General features: G+C 52.3%; 1 protein-coding gene across 7 annotated transcripts; it reads right to left on the reverse strand.

The window, feature by feature from the left end:
* Positions 1-1,185: 1,185 nt before the first annotated feature.
* On the reverse strand, positions 1,186-19,298 carry LOC111144831 (potassium voltage-gated channel interacting protein 2). Of its 7 annotated transcripts, none has more exons than XM_022499345.1 (10): positions 19,031-19,298; positions 6,013-6,108; positions 5,039-5,092; positions 4,258-4,382; positions 3,816-3,885; positions 3,575-3,645; positions 3,342-3,449; positions 3,052-3,156; positions 2,852-2,914; positions 1,186-2,537 (listed from the first exon to the last, which is right to left on the reverse strand). In XM_022499345.1, exons 1-10 carry the CDS (start codon positions 19,101-19,103, stop codon positions 2,490-2,492), a joined length of 813 nt encoding a protein of 270 aa, XP_022355053.1. In that variant the 5' UTR covers positions 19,104-19,298; the 3' UTR covers positions 1,186-2,489. The 7 variants fall into 7 exon arrangements, with proteins under 7 accessions (XP_022355053.1, XP_022355052.1, XP_022355054.1 ...); XM_022499344.1 differs by having other exon boundaries at positions 5,039-5,137; positions 19,031-19,103; XM_022499346.1 differs by lacking the exon at positions 5,039-5,092 and having other exon boundaries at positions 19,031-19,103.
* Positions 19,299-20,189: the final 891 nt, after the last annotated feature.

Consider the following 20,189-nt stretch of genomic DNA (forward strand, 5'->3'; position numbering starts at 1 on the left):
ATGAGAACCTGTCACAGTGTCAACTTGTTTAGACTACGCATGTTATGCATGGCATCCAACTTTCACTCACAAATCTTTACTATGTCCCAAGGCAACCCTGGGCAGAGACTTGGGAGACTGGGTCTAGTCTCTATCCTCCTATAAACTCACTAGGTGACCTTGAGCATGTCCTCTCCCCTCTTTGGGCCTGTTTCCTTTTCTGTACAATGGAAGGCTGAGAGAAAGACTAGACCACATGTTCTTAACTTAAGGTCTGTGACCGGGCTTCAGGGATACAAAAACATATGAAAAAGTGTGCATTTTTTTTCTTCTGGACATTGGGTCCCTAACTTCCATCAGATCCTTCAGAGGGGCTGTGACCCAAAGAAATCCAAGGACTTATGGAGCAGATAGTTGTGTGATAATGTGAACAGGAAACACAGATGACAAAATGATGGATTCTGGAAGTAAGTTTTTCTTTCTTGGACACCATACTCTTGCGTTGATCTTGTCAATGTTTACAGTGATGGAAGAGAGAGCCTGATGCCCCCACTATGGATAGTGAAGCTTAGCCACCACATAATGGTACCCTAGAGAAGAACCTACCACTTGGTGGCCCCTCTCCAGAAACAGAACAAAGAAAGGTAGCCATTCCACATACGAAGTCTCTATTACCCTTTGTGTCACTTGCTCCGTGGTGCCTGGGTCCACCCCATCTGATCCTTTGGCCTGGATGCTTTAGGAATGTGGCTGGAGTAGACACACAAACCATATCCATACTGAACATAATTTCTCAAAGAAACTTTCTTTAGAAACTAAAGGGAATCCCCTGCAAGGAAAGCACTTTGAGGTTAACTAAGATGTCTATAAATTAGAAATTCTTGATTCAAAAAAAAAAAATTCTTAATTCAACTTGTAAGAATATCTAGCAAAAAGACAGCTGATTTGGTATAATCTTTGGGATATTAATACCCTGTCTCTCATCTCCTCTAAGGATGTGGAATAGAGATTCACATGGGGACCTCTCTGAGGTCAGGTAGGTTTCCAATCCTTCCGGAACCAGTGTCTCGATCTCCTGCCAGGGGTAGGTTATGCTATGGGAAAGAGAGGTACTTTCTGTGGACTCTAAAAGGCTACAGGTGCAGGAATTAGTGTTGTGAGGTATGTGTGGAGTAGGAGGGACAAAAAGGCAGAGACAGCAGCCTGTGCATAGCCATTGTGTTTTATTGGATTGGTGTATTTTTTTATTTTACAAAATATACAGAGAAGCCAAAAATGCAGAGCAGTCAACAGTGTTCTGATGGGAAAGGGAGCTCCCTCAGGGCCCTTCCCCTCAGATCCTGACTGACTGGGAGGGTGAGCTAAATGGAACGAGCAGGTTTATTAAAGGGTGGCAACATGGCAAGGGTGGTCCCTGCCTTCTAGGTGTGTACAGGGGCATCTCTGGGTAGATTGAATAAAGCAAGAGGAGACCCTAAGTAGGAATTGAGGAGGTTATGTGGGTGTTGGAACAGAGCCTGGGTAGATCAAAGATTCTAGTGAATGCCCCCTCACAGGCATGCTATGCCTGCCTCCCTCCTTCCCCTTTCTTCTAAGGCATCCACTGGATGGTCCCTGACTCACTCCATGCCTCCAAGTCTAGAAGAAATGGCAAATGAAAACTTAAGTTGTATCCATCAGGGAGGATAGGCTAAAACTTTGGCAGATATCAGCTGGGACATCTCCCATCCATATTCCCCTGCTGCTACCTCCACCCCAACAAACAGGAAGGAAGGAGAGGAAGGAATTCCAGGCATGAGCCAGACATCAGGATCCCAGGCTCTCCTGGAATACTGAGGAGAGTATGGAAATTTCTGGGGCATTTCCAAGGAGACAGAGTCTTCTGAAGGGCCTGGAACTCATATTCTGATAGCCTGGGGTAGCAAACCTGTGGAGCTCAGAGCTATAGCCTGGCATGCCTTGAGGTGTCACTGACAATCTCCAGGCCTTTCTGAACTCTACCCCAGCCATCTATGATCTAACCACCTGGCTCAGGCCTTCTTGTCCCCCTCCTACAAGGCTCTCAAAGGCCCTGGTCTGAAAGGCCAGTCAGTGCATGGACAGAGCAGACTCTCTGAGAAGGAAATCTTAGAGGAAATGCATATGAGGTCAGGGATAGGGAAAGCACCATAGCAGGAGACATTCTGTCTAGTGTTGTAGTTTCTAAAGTGGCGATGGAAGGTGAAGAACCATTTATTTCCTATAGCAGGGGTACCCTCAGCACTGAGTGTCAGGCAGGAAGAGGGTGGGAGCTGTTGGGAGTTAGGAACACCCCACAGATACATTCTACCCATGCCCTGGCCCCTTTAGCTCCAGCAATCTGGACCACTGAATCCCCAGGCTCTTAGATTCCTACAGCCCCCAGGGCTGGGCTAGGATGAGGACAGACCTGGGAAGAGAAGGGCTAGTTCCACCTGCACTAGGGCTAGAGTATGGTCCCTCCAGGACAACTGACCCCCTTTCCTAGGGAGCTAGATGACATTGTCAAAGAGCTGCATGGACCTCATGATGTTCTCGTCCTGTAGCCATGGTGGGGGAGGGGCAGATTGGAGAGAGAGAGAGAGAGAGAGAAATAAAAAAGAGCTTATCAGCGACACAGAGAGTGACATTCACCTGAAATCGGGACATTCAGAGACAGAGGCAGCAAGGAAGGAGACACCCGAGAGATCTGAAGTAGGGAAGGGACAGTCCTCCCCGAGTTGTGAAGGAACTGGACTCAGGAGTGTGGGCAAGTTAGGGAGATGATACTCTCCCCAAAGGAACTTTTTCTCTTACATCACTGAATTGGACCCTGAGTCCAGATCATGGAAATGTGGCTGGCAGGGGTCCGTACCTTTTGGCAAGACTCAATGAATTCCTCAATGGTCACCACGCCATCCTTGTTCCTGTCCATCTTCTGCCAAAAAGTAGTCAGGTAGAGAGAACAGGAGGGATGACAGGAGAGAGGAAGGCAGAATTCAGTTAAGTTCCCTGCCAGGACCTTGCCTCCTTCCCTTCACTCCAGGACCCTCCAGCCTACCCAGTCCCAGGCACCTGGAAGAAGCTCTCCACATGCTCCCTTGGGGCCTCCTCTCGGAGTGCAGGATAGGTATACTTGCCCATCATGTCATAGATGGATTTCATGATATCAAGCATTTCCTGGTAGGCCAAGAGAGAAAAGAATCCTTCCTCAGAACCTCCAGGCTCTAAATCAGGAGGCCTAGAGCCTAGGGCAGCCCTCACCCCTCGCTGATGAAGCATGTGTGGGTCACATTTTCCTCCTTAGGGCCCTTTGCACCTCCCCCCACACATAAAAGCTCTCCAACTCTTCAGTTGCCCCACACCTCCTTGGTGATGCAGCCATCCTTGTTGAGGTCATACAAGTTAAAGGCCCAGTTTAGTCTGTCGTCTATGGTTCCCCGGAGAATCACCGACAAACCAGCCACAAAGTCCTGGAAAGGAGACAGAGGAGATATTCAGATGCCCTTTACCCAATCCCCAATATGGGTTTGGCCTGTGGATCCTGGCCCTGAAGCCCCAAGAAACAGGCCTCCCTGACCCACCTCCTCCAGCTCACCTCAAAACTGACGGAGCCATCATGGTTGGTGTCAAAGGCATTGAAGAGAAAAGTGGCATATGTGCTGGAGTCTGTAGGATAAGGGTGGATAACTTTGGCTTTCAGACAGGAGAGGACTTCCTCCTTCTGTGGGGTTCCCCAAACCCCTCTTATCACTTGGCATTCCCAGCCCCTCCAGAGCCCTCTCCCCAGTTCAGCCTAGAGATGGATAGCTGCTTCATCTCAGGCCTTGCCCCCTCACCTCCTTGAGGAAAGAACTGAGAGTAAATCTGCTTGAAGTTCTCCTCATTGACAATTCCGCTGGGACACTCCTGGGAGGTGGGGGGAGAGTCAGAAACCAGACTGAGGGCAGAATAAAACCCCATTTCACTCGCCACCACCTACTCCATGCCAGAGGCTCCCAGAGAAGGAAAATATTCCTGTCACCGGGGGCTCACCAAGTAGTTCTTTTTAGGAAGGCAAGACTTCTCAGTGCACAAGTTTGAAAAACACAGAACTAACCAGCAGGCCAGTCTACAGGCTCCACCTTGCCTCAAATCGGCCAGAGCCTCCCGCTATAAGTCTAGGGAAGAGGGGTCCCTCCCCCTCCCCTTTCCTCTCACATTCCTAAAGCATCCAGGCCAATCTTGAAAGTCCTGGATAGGCCTCTCCCCTCACCCAGTTTGGCCCTGCTTTGCACTCACATTTTTGAAGCCCCGGTACAGGACCTGCAATTCCTTGCGCGTGAATTTGGTTTGCTCCTGCAGCTGCTCCAGACCCTCTGGCCGGTGACACACCGTGGACAGTTCAAACTCATCCTCCACGCTGTCTGCAGGGGGGCAGTGTGGGGGGAGAGGGGGACAGCCGCGCCTCAGGCCCGGCCTCCATGAACCCTCTTCAAAATCACCGACCCACCCATCCTCCCCAACTCTAACACCAGAGATCAGCCTGCCAATTCCCTGGACCCCGGATATCAAGGCAAAAAGAAGACGCTGGTTAGCTTCCAGGTCTATCAGTTGGCTGGACCCATCGGCAGGCCTGGCCCCAGAGCCGGGGTCCGAGTCATCGCTGGCCCCTGGGCCCTTGACCTGGTTGAAGGGGAAGGCCTCCAGCCCCATCTTCGTCCCAGAAAGGGAGGGGTAGAGGAACCGGGTTCAAGAGGAAGCGTCTGAGGGTCCAAGCTCCGGGCCTTTCCCCACTGCAGCCCCACACCCCATCAGCTCAGCCCCATACTTGCCCCGCCCAGATCCTTCCCTCCAGCCAATCCCCGCCTACCCCAGCCATGCTCGAGCCATGCCCCGCCCAGCTCCAGCCAAGTCCATCCAGACCCCACCCCTACCCTGCTCCCGGTAAACCTTAGCTAAGGCTTCATCCGTGGCCCTATTTCGGTCCTGCCCAGCTCCCAACATCCAGTCCCCAGGCAAGTGCCCCCACCCCACTTTCCCGAAGGCCCCCGTCCCCGCCCCCACCAGGAAAGTAAGTCACCTGGGTCCAGCGGGCGGGGTCTGTGGGGGCGGAGGGAAGCTGGGACTGCTAATGCTGAAGGGAGCGAACTGTCACCGAGAAAGTGGAAGACCCGGCCAAAGGCAGACACACACCTCACCCCTCACTCAACAGCAAATCTCACAGACCTGCGTGTTAACAAATGCACACACCCCACCCCCGCGCCCAGAGGCACACATAATGAACGAGCACAGACACACACGAAACAGACCCCACGCACACATGCATGTGGGACTCACGACTGTCATTTTCCCGAATCGACCCCCACGTGGGACCCAGTGGAATGAAACACAATGACATTCTCAAATAACTACAAATGGGTCTCCCTGGCTTGCAAAATTCAGTATGACCTTATGGGGTGGGCAAGGCCCAAACTGAGGAAACAGGCCGGGAGACAAAGTGAGGCCACTCAGTTCGGGACCAGCTGGGACTAGGAAACCCAAGTATCCTGGCATCTGGAGGAAGGTGGGCTCCATCCTAGGCACCTGCATCCAGCCAGGTCAGGGCAGGGGAGACATGCATCTCCAGGCCCAAAACATGCCCGGGGCGGGCAGGGGGCCACAGACACAGGCACTATGACACGCACAGACCTCACAGCTGTCTGGTCTTGCCCCGCCACATTGGCCATACCCACACAGTCTCAGGTCTCAGCCCTGCCACTCTGGCCACGCCCAGACACCCGGGGCTCACTCATTTTGCTGATCGGTGACGTCCAGACAATCGGGCCCCGCCCCCCCACTGGCCACGCCCTCACATTCAGCTGGCTCCTGGCCGGGTAGCTGGGCCCTCCCCAACTCGGACCTACTAGCGCCCACCCCCACCGGTCACGCGCGCTCGCGCGCGCACACACACACACACACACACACACAAACATACACGCAGGCCCGCCTCTGTCACACTGGTCACACCCCGACACATACGGGCCCCGCCCCCGGAAGCACAGGAGAGGCACTTGCTTTCACTGACTGAGGGCAGGGCCTGGGGCCCGCAGCAAGGCAGCAGCTTGAGGAACCGCTGCTTCAGCGCTTTTTTAGTGGGCCCCGGAGGGTGGCCTAGGAAGAGAGAAGACCCCAGGAAGGCACATTAACCTCCACTATCCTTCCATCCCCCTCCCCACCATCACAAATCAACCCTGAGGGCTGGGGTATTGGGAGAGGACTGGAGGAGAATGGTGAGAGTAGCTGGGGTTAGTTAGTAGCTAGGGAAGCCCAGCGGGTTTCACAGGCATAGAAAGTCCACTCAGGCATCTTGTATAATGGGGCGCAGTTGGGGACAGTGAGGCCACCAAGGGGAGGTGGCATTGGCCTCCGTGGCTGCTGACCCAAGGCCCTTGGCTCCAGTGCTATAGCTGGACATTTAAGTGTGATGTCCAACCCAAGTACTGCCTGGGTAGGAACACCTCCATGTCTCTGTCTCTCTCTCACACACACACACAGTGACAAGCATGTATAGTGACACACAGAATGATAAATCACGGTGATGGATGCCATACAGAGACAGCTTGATACCATGCAACTCACTCAAACCCAATGGCCTAATTAAGGAGGCCCCAACACATGCACACATACACAGGTACACACACACTTTGACACAGTATTCCTTAATATAAACATGTATAGATGTGGCCTAGGAAAAATGACACACATATATGAGGACCCACACAGGCCTTCTTACATGCTGCATGATCAAACCATACAAAAACACATGGGACATCATGACATGGTGTGTTAAGGGCAGTATAATACACTGTGACCCTGTAACATTATGACACATATCGAGGTCACCACGACACATAGCCATATCATGTTGTGACTTAGGTGCCCATGGCACCCAGATACCCAAGACTGCACATCACCAACAGAACCCATAATTGTTCTGCCCACCCTTCCTTATATAACTCCTCATCCCAGGGCACCTAGAATCTCCCTGCCAGTGGAACAAAGTTCCTCTTCAGCTAAGTCATCCACCCTAAAAGTGTGTCCCCTCCCATGTCTTTGAAGGTGATGTGATAGCAAACTTTGAAGCAATAACAGACCTTGGAGATGAGTATTTTTTGTAACGTGGGACTATCCAGAGCCACTGACCACAATTCCCCTCACTTCCCCTTATTTACACCTGTGTCCTACAGCTCTAAGTGCATCCCAAGGAGGGCTCTGCGTTGGTGTGCCTGTCTCCCGACAGCACCCGCCTCCAGACTCCGGGATCAGAGTCCACAGGGTCCTAGCACACTGACTGGCCAACTGAAGTTGGCCTCGGTCCATTCCTGGAGGGGCCCAACTTCCTTGGGTTGTAGGTTACTAGGGCATCCCAGCTCCCATGCAGGCTCCACCCCCCCAAAACCAGGCCTCACCCTTCAGGACCCGGCCCTGCTCCCAGGAGGTAACTGCTTAAAATAAATGCCTCACCCTCCAATGCGTCCTCTCTTCCCCTCCCCCTGCAGAGCTATGGAGAAGTAGGAGGGAGACCATGGGCTGAGTGGGGGATCGATGGCGGCCTGGCCCCCAGCCCAAGGCTCCATTAGCCCCGGCTTTGGTTTCCCAAAGCCGGATTGCGCATGGGGCCTCCGGTGGTGTGGTTGCAGCTGGACTGGGAAGGATGGGGGAGGGGGACGGCACCCCCCCCCCAACCAACCTCCCCATCTTCACACTTCCGCCCTTTCCCTGGTTCCCTCCCTGCTCCCAGGACTCCATCTCCTCTAGGCTCCCCTGAAATGTGGGAGGGGAAAGAGCTACCTTCAGGCTACTGAACACCTGGGTTTCCTGAATGACCCCTCTTCCCACCACAGTCTAAAGGGCATGGCACGTCAGAGCCAAACTGACTTCATCCTTTCAGGATTGGATGAACCTCAATTCATCTAGGACCAACCCTTGCTTCCAACCCCACTCTGATAAATGCAGCAGAGGATAGCAGGTGATTTGGGAGTTTCCTGCTCCTACTGAACCCTAGAGCAGGCAATTCATTGACCCTTTCTCTTGTCTCCACTTCCCTTTCACATCTTTCCAGTTCTCCCTGGTGTCTGCCCTATAGCCCTCCTATCATGGTTTTTGCCTATTTTCCTGTCCCTGGTGGAAATGGAGAATATGGAGCTGCACAGTCTGTGTGAAGAGGAGGGAGAGGCCGAATCTCTCAGGGGAGGCAGAGCACACTCCCTTCTCTACTTCCAATATCACTCTCCTCTCTCCTCACTAGACTTTGGGGTGATGTGGAGAATTGATTTCTCATTCCCAGTGTCCAGGCCCTGGAGATCCTGAGACAAACTGGGAAGGCAAGGGGCCCTGGGAAGCAAGGTCCCTGACATGTTCTACCCCTCACTCTCTTGCCAGAGCTGATCTATAAAGGTCTCATTCACAGTGTTCACACTCCTGTCCCTCCTGAGCCCACCCCCCATCCCAAGCCTTGAGTATGGAGCTGGTATTTCCTCAGGGAACTCTGAGAGCAGCCACGCACACAATCCAGTACCCCAAGGGGCCCAGCCACACAACCTGCCCCCTCAGGCACAGTCATATTCTCCACCTCACAAAGCCACAAACCCTGTCCCTCTGACACGTTAAATCACATCTCTGTCCCATACAAAGGCTCACACAGTCACACACTTGGTCCTTTTTCACACAGACGAACACATGGTCATACCCCCTGTGTCTCACACACAGTCCATGCACACTCTGTAACTTCACCAGCAAGGATGGAGGTGTGGAGAGTCACACACATCTTCAGAGCCACTGTGGGCCCCAGGCTCCAAAGGGACTCCCCCAGCAGTCTGGTGTTATCTCAGGATCCCTAGAACTTCCTTTCTCTACTCCTGATAGCTCTGCCTGTTTCCAGACCTCTCCTCATGTCCCCAGTAGAGTCCCCTCATCTCCATACCCCAGTCCTCCCATGCTGTGCCCCTCATCACCCCCAAAACACCCTGGCCCCTGGCCCTCTCTCTTCACCTCCCTTAGACACCCAGCCCCCAGATTCCCTCCTCACCTCCCCCAGAAGCCCCTCCCCGACACCCACTCCTTGAATTTCCCTCTTTACCTCTCTCAGATGTCCTGTTCCCCAAGCACCCCTCCTCACCTCCCCCAGATGCCATATCCCATCACTAACATGCTTACCCCTGTCCCCAGTCATAAAAGCAGAGGACCCCCTCCCCAGTGCTGCGGGGTATCTGCTCCTCTAGTCAGCAGCCCAGACACAGCCAGACACCTGGGTTACCTTCCAAGGAGACAGGCTCAAAGAGGCCAAACTGCTCCAGGACCTTGACAAACAGAGCGAGGACCACAAGCACAGCAACCATCTCTAGCCCTTCCAGGTTCATGGTGGGCCTGAGGCATGGCCGACCCCCCCTCCAGCTGGGGCCAGGGCACAATGGCAGCCCTCCTCACACCACCTCCCCCTCAGGCTCCCCAGCAGGAGTAGGACCGCTGGCAGCCTCCCTCCCCCTCTCCCTCCCAAGATCTCCTCCCTCTCCCGCCCCCTCACCCCGCCTCTGCCCCACACACCTCCCAGCCACAGCCTCTTCCTCTTTCCAGGGCCACTTCAGCCTACAGACTGGCATCTCCTCAGGAGCCTTTGGCAAGAAGGATATGGGCCAGAACAGGCCAGGCCAGAGGAGGAAGGCGGTGACCTGCCTCTGTCCCTGAGGACAGCTTCCCCCAGACACCTTGTGGCTACTCTGTGCCAGAGGGAGGGGGGCAGAGGGAGGAGCAATGCTCCGGGAGAGGGCAGGGAAGGGCAGTGTATGTGTGTGTATGTGTGTGTATGAGGGAAACTGTGAGCCATGCATGTGTAAGTAACAGAATAAGTGGCAGAATGTAAGCGGCTAGGTGTTTTCTTGTGTGGGTTCCTGTGTCTGACTATGTGTATCTCTGTGTGTGGTTTACACAGAATTGTATATATGTCTGCACTGACAGTGAGTGCACTGGAGAGTTTCTGAGTGTGTAGGGGTTATGAGGCATATGTGTTTAGCAGGGCTGTGGGATATGGGTCTGAGGACTGATAGTAGAGATGTGTCCTATATTAGGAGTATGGGTCTGCAGTGATTGTGTAATTGCATCTGCGTGGAGCTGTATGAGAATATAAGTGGGGAGAAAGCAGTGACCTCTCCAGTCAGGAGGACACTATCAACATTGATCTGTGGTTGCCATGGTGACCATGAGGCAGAAAGCACTCCCTTTCCCTAGGCCACAGGCAGGGAAACTGAGGCCCAAGAGAAGGAGGATTAAGTCCAATAGCCTAGGCAGGAAAAAGGCTCCTTAGCCTTATTATGACCCTCTGGGGCGGGGACTTTTTGTGGCTACATTTCCCCTCCCCCACCCAGATTCAAATTCCTTGGGAGCAGAGAGAGTGAGCTCCTACCTTCCTCTCACCCAGGATCTGCAAGCCTTGCCTACTCCTTGAAAATCGTTAGTGAGTTGATGGAGAAGCTGGAGTATGAGGGAAATCTGAACCCTTCAAGGAAACCATCTACCTCTCCCGCTGGAGCATTCCTGGAGCCCCCTCCCCCATCCCCCCTCCTCTTTCCCAATAGTGGTAGTGGTGGTGGTGGCTGTGTGCATGGGGGGGGAGGCGGGTATGCATATTTGTAAGGGGGGAGAGGCCTGCAGAGCCAGTGAGCCAGAAGACAGGAGCCTCCGAACTACTACCACAGCTGGGGAACACTGACTAAGCACTCACTACGTGCCAGATAACATGTATGTGCTTACAGTCATGATCATACTTTAAAAAATGTTTAATTGAAATTCAGATTAGTTAACCTATAGTGTATTATTAGTTTCAGGAGTAGAATTTAGTGATTCATCAGTTGCATGTAACACCCAGTGCTCATTATATCAAGCGCCCTCCTATCACATTTTTTTTTAAGATTTTATTTTTTAAAAAAGATTTTATTTCTTTATTTGACAGAGAAAGACAGCAAGAGAGTGAACACAAGTGGGGTGGTGGGAGAAGGAGAAGCAGACTCCTGGCTGAGCAAGGAGCCTGATGTGGGCCTTGATTCCAGGACCCCGGGATCATGACCGGAGTTGAAGGCAGACACTTAACCGACTGAGCCACCCAGGCACCCCTAAGATTTTATCTTTTAAGTAATCTCTACACCCAACGTGGGGCTAGAACCTACAACCCCAGAACCAAAAGTCACATATTCTTCCAACTGAGTGAGCCTCCAGGTATCCCCAGACATGATCACATTTAATTTTCATAATTAACCTATGAAGGAAGTACCATTATCTCCATATTACAGGCGGTGAAACTAAGGCAAAAGGAAGTTAAGAAAAATCACCAAGATCAGTAAGAGTCAGAGCCTCAGTTTTAACCCAGTCTGACACACTACACTGGTTCCCTTCTTAGACAGCTTGCCCAATCAGGAGGCCAGGTTAGGGGGGCTGACCCCAGAGGGAGTCCTCCCTCTTGTCCAGCTCTGGGATGAGTGTGTCTCCCCTCCAGCTGTGGGTTGAAAGTCTGGGTGGGGCTGTCCCAACCACTTCATTTGAAGTTCACTGATCTGCAGTTCTACATGGCCACCACTGGGGGTCAGGCGTCCATCTCCTACCTTATTTTACCCCTTCCCTAATGCCCCACCCCACAACATCCCTGGAAAGTGTGGAAAGGAAGGGAGGAAGGGTGTGCCACAGGCTGGCTTGGTCCTCTGCTTGCCCCTCTACCCCTCCTCCAGGAAGAAGTCAATCTAGAAACTGCTTTCGGTTTCCCACACCTTAGAGGTTACGGATTTACAGATGAAACCACCAAGTATCTCCCTATTACTGCCCAAATTCCACACCTGGCATTTAATTCCCCCTACCCTCATCAGCAGATTCCTTTCTTTCCAGTCACTTGGGCCTCCTCACTGTCCCCCAAACACATCAAACTAAGTGCTATCTCTGTGCCTTTGCTCCTGCTGTGAATGCCCTTTCTGTTCTCCTTCTGTTCTACAGTTCTTACCTAACAGGACCTCCAGCCCTCAGGAGGCTCCCAGCTACCTGAATTTCTAGTGAACTCAATTTTGGGCCTTCAAAACTTAGCACCTAATTCTGTAATGTTATTAAGTGGGAATAGTACAAGGAGGAAGCATAGCATGGTAGGGAACAGAGTGCCAGGTTCCCTGGGTTCAAATCCTGGTTTTGTCAGTTGCAATTAACTGGGCAAGTTCTTAACCTGTGTGTGTCTCTGTTTCCCACCTCATATGGTTGCTGAGAGGAGTAAATGAATTAATACATGGAAAGCTGTTAGAATAACTCCTGGCACAGAATGACTGTGAAGCGTTTGCTAACATTATTAATAACATAATATCTCCTCCCCCTTACATTTCTATAACCCTTAATTAACAAAGCATTTCCACAAACGTTGTTATCTTGATGGCTTCTTATGACAACCCGATGAAGTTGGTAAAGTCAATAGTATTGTGCCCATTTCACTGATGAGATAAAGGAGGTCCACAGAGATAGAGAGACATGCTTGAGGTCACCTACCAAGATGAAAGGATGCATATTTGATCCCAGATCTTTCTGGATCAGTCCTGTTTCCTCAACTAGATTCCAAGCTCCTAAAGGGCAAAGATGTTTAAAATTCGACTTACATAAATTGAATGCCAGGCTCTGATCTGATCTGATGCTTGAGGAACAAAAGTAACTAAACGGGGTTCTGGCTTCCACTGGGTAAGGAGAGACAGCTGAGACAGGGAGAGAGAATTTTAAAACTTCTATTCATTCAAAACGTATTTGTTATGTGCCTACTACGTAGTAGGCACATAACCACTATGTGGTAGGAACTATTCTAGGCAGGCCAAGAAATACGCTGTAAAAGCTCATTTAACTATAAAAGCTCTCTAACTGGGAGGTCAGGAAAAACTTGGAGGGGGTATTTTTTGAGCTTTTTTTATTTTTTAAGAATTTATTTATTTGATTGACACAGAGAGCACAAGCAATGGGAACAGCAGGCAGAGGCAGAGGGAAAATCAGGCTCCCTGCTGACCAGGGGGCCTGAAGATGCAGGGTTCCATCCCAGAACCCCGAGATCTCGACCAGAGCTGAAGACAGATGCCTAACCAACTAAGCCACCCAGGTGCCCCTGAGCTGGTTCTTAAAAGATGGCTAAACGTCAACAGTCTATCTTAACAAGGGATCCACATTTATTGAGCACATTTTGTGTCCTGGACACTTTACATATATTATTTCACTTAGTCCTCATAATACACCTGAGAGATAGGGTCTATTACTCCTTTGTTTACAGCTGACATGGTCAGAGTGAGTAGTAGTATACCCATTTTCAGAAGAAAGAATTGAGGCTTAGGGGAAGTGATTTTCCCAAGATAGCACAGATGATGAAGGATGGATCAAGACTTAAACCAGGACCAAAGATCTGTCAGCCTGTCCTTCCAATGTGTGTGGGGGTGTCAAGGAGCCTTGGATGACTGTAGCTGAGTTTGTGTTGGAGGAGCTGTAAGTGATAAGACCAGAATGGCTCAGATTCCATGGAGCCTTGCATGCCAAGCCAGACTATCTGGAATGAAAGAGGCAGCACAGTCACACCTGGTTCTCTGCTGCTGATTCACAGATGGAGAGACTGACAACCTCGCAGGCTGTTTCCCTGTCCCTGGACCCTCCTCTTCTGACCCTCACCCTCACCCTCACCCTCACCCTCAACCTTCAGAGACCTTGACCCAGCCTCACAGTGACTCAAGGTCCTTAATTAATAAGGCCTCTGGTGGGAAGGTCTGTAAATGAAAGAGTGAGCTGTTTTCCAGACTCTCCTTTCTCCCCACTGAGAGACCTTTCAAGTCCCAGGGCCCAAAGAGAAACTTGCTCAGATCTGTCCTCCCTAAGCATCCCTGTATCACTTAGCTCTTCACCCAAGGGACTGAAATCTTAATGGAAGCACTTCAGGCAGAATGAGGGCTCAACACAGAACACTATCTTGAAGCATTAGGTGGGCCTTCCTTAGGTCCCTCAAATCTCACTGCAGAGATACTCCTAACATTTAGTTGTTTGTGTCTCACAGTTCAAACCCAGAATACTGCCTTAAGAGGGAACCCACCCTATGTAGCTGTACCATTTTCATCTGTCCTTGACCCCACAGTGAAGACCCCAGCCAGTGACGACCCCAGAGCTCTTCTCTCAGTTCCCCAGCCCCACTCCATCCCCAGCCAGGCCAGGAGACACAGCAGCCCCCAGCTGCATTAGGTGATTAATGAACTCCCTAGGCTTTGGGGCTATTTTGGGGACTGGAAGTCATTCCTGCTATGATTGAGAGCTGGCCCTGCCGGGCTCCAGCCATCTGTCACTGGAGACAGGTCCAAGCGGGGGGCTTGAGGGACACATGTTCCCCAAGAGACTGCCGAGCATAGCTCTGTCTCAGCCCTATCACCCTTCCTTTTGGGGAACACATGGCAAGGAGAGGCCTCCAGGTGTTCAAGAGGATACCATGGAGAGAGCCAGAGAACTACAGATCCCAGACTGCCATGGGGCTAGGTTGTTTTGGTCTCTCCAGGCCAGGTGGGGAGGTGATGCTAGGTTCTGTGGGCCTTGCCCAGGCAGCCCTAAGGAAACCCAAGGGGAGGTGTGTGTAAATCTCAGCAGTACCGTGATATGATATTCACAATCCACATATCATAAATTCCACACATCCCAGACCAAGGTACAATCTTGGGAAGACTACAGAACTCACTTAGTGTGACTCAGGAACCCTTAACCCAACCCTAAAGCACAGAACCTCAGGTACACGCAGTTTCAATGTCACAGAGTCCCAAAGATATACAACCCCAAGGATGCACAGACCTAGTGATCACAAGCTGAGTGATGCATAGCCTTGTTCATACAGACTCCCGGAGATAGATAAAGTGGTGATATACAATCCTTATACCACACTAGTCTATTCATCCCATCATTCATGAACTCACTAGCTGAGTTCATGTTGGTCCTGTCCCACCTCAGGATTTTTTCCTTCTGGACACTGACCCCCATCATCTTAAGATCCCATTAAACTAAGCAATTTAGGAAAGGGTTGTGCCTCTTCCCTGTTCTCCTGCAAGCTTCCTCCTTTAATCCCTTCGAGGAGTCTTGCCCCTTGCATCCACCTACTTAAGGTGCCCTCCTCTATCCTCAGTGAAAAGCCCTGCCTCATCCTCCACCACTTGAGGGACCATAATGCCCCCGATCCTTTCCTCTTTGAAGACCTCTATCCTCCACCTTCTCTGTAAGAAACCCTATTTCTAGCTCCACTCTGTCAGGGAGCTTGCCCTTTAAACCCTTTCTTTTGAGGGATCCCGCTCCCTCCATCTCTGAGGGGCCCTTCCCCTCCCCACTCCGTAAGGTTCTTATCCCACTTCACTCACTTTTTGAAGGGTCCAGCCCCTTCCTCCCTTCCTCATACCTGGCGACAGCGAACCAGTCACCAGCTGGTAGAGGGATCTCGCCGCCTGCCCCAACGGGCTCCGGCACCTGCGGGGGCATCGGTTCATGGTTCTGCTGAGAGCGCACTGGCCGAGCTCCGCCCCCAAGGCCGGGGGCGGTCGGGTCTCCGCCCCCACTCGAGTGGGCCCTGCGTGGGCGGCGCGGGAGGGCCGGACCTGCAGAACAGGAATCTCGCACAGCAGAGTTTTCTTCCGCTCGCTGTCTCCTCCGGGCTGCAAGGGGGAAAACGCACCCTGGCCCCGTCATCTGAAGCACCCATCCTTAAAGTTCCTGGACTGGGCGGGGCAGGGGTGGGGGAGGGGGGGACCGACTCTCTCACAGCCTTCTTTGGGAATGTTTTCTGGATTTCTGGTGGGGAGGGGAGGGGAGGTACCCACGGGTTGTGAAAAAGGAGCTGGACGAGGGGATAATGAACCTTATTCTTTATTGCCCCTCTTCAGCCCTTCCTTCTCTGCCTGTCGCACACCTCCTCCTCCCAATTTGGCACGGGGTAAAAGGACACCGTTGTCATGGCAACTTCCCACACTTCCATACTTCCTAAACCTATGGGAGAGAGAGAGCAAGAGGAAGGAGGAGGAGCTGGACATCGTAGTGGGGTGGTAAAAAAGAGGTGGCTCCCAATCCCGTTCCCTCATAACTTTGTGTTTTGTGTCCCTCTGTCTTGCTCCAGTGGCTTCACATTCTCCCATCGTATGCCGCCAGCCAAATGCATGAGGAACAAGCTCTCCTCCCCTCATTCCCAGCCCCGATCCTTTCCAGGATTCCTCTCTACCGGGCTGTACCCAAAGTAAACCCTTTCAGGACCCACTGATGGCTTCAGACTGCCGGGACAGCCTACAGGAGAGACATAGTTCCACTCCTCCGACTGGGATCCTGTATTCTTGGCTAAAAATCCTACATTTAGGATTTAGGCGAGAGTCACCTCTAAACTCCATGCAAATTTTGCACTCGATTTGGAGGCGACATTCCCATTTGGAATCAGCTCCGTAAGCTCTATGACCACACGGGGGCGCCCCAGACTGGGGAAACGATATTTAGGAACAGGGACCCGAGTTTAGGCCTTGGCCAGCCAGATCCCAACTCTCTCCTCATCGTCCCCAGTCCTTTCTTTGCTTCTGGGTTGAACAGGACTGCCACTGATTGCTGCTTTTTCCCACCACGCCGTGCTTCCAAGTAGCCCTCCCAGGCTTGGAAGACTAGAGGGGGGTAGATCTGGGGCGGAGTGGGGCTCAGATTCTCCGCAGCACCCCCCCACCATCTCTTCCAGCTTTGTGTATGGAGAAGTGGAGGAGTAAAATGATCAGGGGTATACCCAGAATGCCTTGATGACAAGAACTCCCTCTCTGTCGACCTAATAGACCAGACGAAGCCAAAGACCACCCCCATACCCATCTCAGAAATCCTGCCTGCCCAGGGAAGGAACTTTGGGAACTAGGAAGGCAAGGCAGTACATCCATCCAGAGTGCTCTTCAGCACCTCGGACAATGATTCCCCTTCAGGCTTCAGCTCAGGCATCTCAGGGCACCCAGCACTTTATATCACCTTATCAGGGGGAGTCCCAACCTCAATTGTCTGTTGCTGTAAGATAAGCCTTCCTTTGAAAGGAGAGCTCCTGGTAGTGCTATTTCTACTTTCCAAGTCATGTGTGGAGCTATGTACAGTGAGGATGCTGGTGATGAACACCCATTCTTGACACTAGTCAACATTTGACCTATTTCCCTTGGGAGGCAGACAAGCAAGATGTATGTAGTATTCTCTATTACAGAGATGAGAAAAGTGAGACCCAGAGAGCAAAAGTAATAGAAGCCTCATTCCTGCACCTTCCAATACAAGTGCTTCCCACTTTCGCCTAGTCTCTATTTCAAATAGGCAAGTGGGGAGGGAATGATTCCACTAAAGGGGAGAATCAATCAAAGCAGGAAGCAAACACTGACTAATGTGGTGCTAATGAGCGCCCTGGGGCCTTAAACTCTCAAGGATCCTGAGTTGGTGAGAACAGAGGTCAAAGCAGAACTGGACCTTTGGATTCCATCCCAGTCTGAACCACATCTGGGGTGCATATCTGGGGCCTGCCTGGGCCAAAGGGCTCTCCTTTCTGGGAGTCTCAGCATAGGAACTAGGACTTCCCCAGGGTCAATGAGAAGGTGAGACATTTTCCCAAGGCATTAGATCCTAGTCCTGTTTCCCATCCTGGAGACTTAATCTCACTCCCCTAAGGACAGACAAGGATCATGGGCTCCCCCCACCTCCCCAACTTGTTTCAGATACAGGAGACAGTCTCCCTCCTCCCATTCATTGTTGGAGTTCCTGGGCAGGTTGCACAATGAGACAGAAAGCACACACATATGGAAATGTATACAAGGTGACACAGTCACCCACACAAACACGTGGGTCTGCCTACCAAACCCAGGAATATGTGAGGGCCCAGGCGTACTCCATACAGCTGGAGACAGAGCATGCCTGGGCAGCAAAGTAGTCTGGGGAGGTCACACGAACCTTTCAGGCCAAGAGCTTCTACCTCTGGGTCTGGAGGGGAAGCTAGATGGGATGTTTTCCTTCAGGATTGGATGAAGTTCTTAGAGGGTGGTTGAAGGTGGTTAAAGGAGCTTCAGTTGAAAGAATGATCTCTGAGTACTTTCCTGGGTGGGGGGCGGTGGGAGTGATGACCCAACACTAAACAAAGCCTCCCCAGAAGGGCCAGGTGCTGTTCTTGGGAGCCAGGCTGGGCAGACTCTAGAGTCCCTCCTTGGGTCCATCTGGGCTGTTTGTGGAAAATGCAAGGAAGCAGTGGTATGCGGTAAAGGCCCCCTTCTACGCCAGGAAACCAGAGAGGCAGCAAGGGTAAGACACGTCATAAACACTCAGAGAACCCCACTGCCACATGAAAGTACACAATCAGCACGAAATGCCAATATAATCTGCGTAGTCTCACAATTACAAACCCAGACAAACCACAATACAACCTACTTTAACAAATGCTTGCCCCAGGAGGGTCACAGTCAATGAAGTCTTACAAAGAGATATACCCCCCCAATAAAGTGAAGCCCTGACACAGTCTGATAGTCACATGTCACTTCATACAGAGTCACACACTCAAAGCATAAAGCTGCACATAGAACAGAGACACATGGTCAAAACAACTTCATTAATACAAGAGTCCTACACAACCTCACTCGAACATCCGACAAGATCATACAATTGCACAGCCAACAAAAACACTCACCCTGTCATCAAGCCTAGGGCACATGGAGACCAGCTGAGGGAGGCGCACACACATATACACACACAGACACACACAGAGAATGACAGGCGCTCACGCACGTAACACCTCCCACTCCAGACACTCTCCTAGCTTTGTGTCACACACGCCCACACCTGCTGCCTCTTCCCACCTGCCCGCCTGTCTCCCCCACCCCCCACGGGACCTAAGGCTTTAAAGCCCACTGTTCTGCTGCCCCGAACAGCCTGGAGGGTGCCTGGGAATAGGGCAGAGTGTGAATAAGGGCCTGGTCAGGGTCAGATAGGCTTAAGGGTCTGGGGGATGGAATCTACGCACCCTCCCGCGACCCCTGAGCCCCTGACTCACCTGTAAGCTGGTCATAGGATCCGTCCAGATCTCGGGAATCGGACAAACTCTCCTTGCGGCCCTGGCCCCGCATGGCCCCCGGCGCCCCCGTCCCGTCCCGCCTGGGCCGTGGGAGGGGGCGCCGGGTGGCCAAAATAGGGCGCTCACACGGCGCCCCCTGGCGGCGTTGCACGCTGTCTGGGCTGGGGCTGTCTGGGATGGACTGGGGTCCCGCTGTGGGTCCTGGGGCAGGAGCAGGAGGCTTGGGCAGTAGGTGAGCGCAGAGCCGGAGGCAGAGCGGAGCTAAGCACCAAGCCAGAGCCAAGCCGCCTCTCTCCTCCCGCCCCCTCCCCGCGGCTGTCACCGCCGCCTCCCCCCTTTGGCGCTGCCGGGATTGGCTCCCCCTACCCCCGCCCCCTCCTCTTTGCCGCTCGGGGGAGGAACCCGGTGAAAGGGTGAGCTGGGAAGTGCGGGGAGAGAGACTGGTTCTCCAGCAGTCTCTACCCCATAAACCTGAAGCTATGGGTCCTGGCGGTGGAGGAGGGAGCAGGGCCAGAAAGGACACTGAGGAAACCGTGACACCTCCCCCTCCCCCGACCCCGCCCCAACTCTTAGGCACTCCTTCCACCATCAGCACCGACCAGGGTAAGTCTGTTAAGTGTCCTGTCCAGGTCATTCTCCATGTCAGCCCCATCTTCTCTATTGTTCTCCTCCCATGTCTGGGTCTCCACCAGTGCCCACCCTGCTAGGAGGGGGTCAGGGATGCAGTGCAAAGATGAGCCCAGCCTCCAACAGGTTCATCTCAGGCGAGTGGACTACAGTTTTCTCTTCTCTCGGACCCCCAACCCTCAGCCACTGCAAGACCCCCGTCTCTGGGCTACTTTCATTCTGAGGGTACCTTCTTCCCTGATCTAATGACCCCCATTGGCCCACCAGGAAGAAATGGAAAAGAGTGAACCAGGTGTTTCTCAAGACGTTCTTGTTCTTTTGCTCCTTCTTCCCTTTCAACTTTCCTGACCTTCTCTCTTGTCACCTGCCCTGTCCTAGATTCCTTGTTTTCCAGATTTGGGGAGTGATTGATGTGGGGGATCCAGGTGAGGATACAGAGTGGGAAAGAAATGCTCTTGGTATGAGTCCCCTTCCCTTGGCTTAGCTCCTTTTCTGAAGCCAGGGGCTATCA

Source organism: Enhydra lutris, unplaced genomic scaffold (assembly GCF_002288905.1).
Source record: "Enhydra lutris kenyoni isolate GAN:26980312 unplaced genomic scaffold, ASM228890v2 scaffoldscaffold12, whole genome shotgun sequence".
Classification (NCBI taxonomy): domain Eukaryota; kingdom Metazoa; phylum Chordata; class Mammalia; order Carnivora; family Mustelidae; genus Enhydra; species Enhydra lutris.

Coding starts and splice junctions, on each gene's coding strand:
- LOC111144831 (XM_022499344.1), bottom strand. CDS start 19,103: ATGCGGGGCCAGGGCCGCAAGGAGAGTTTGTCCGATTCCCGAGATCTG. Junction 5,138..6,012: donor CCTGCCCTCAGTCAGTGAAA/GCAAGTGCCTCT, acceptor GTGTGTCTGCCT/TTGGCCGGGTCTTCCACTTT. Junction 3,450..3,574: donor ATGGCTCCGTCAGTTTTGAG/GTGAGCTGGAGG, acceptor TCTCCTTTCCAG/GACTTTGTGGCTGGTTTGTC.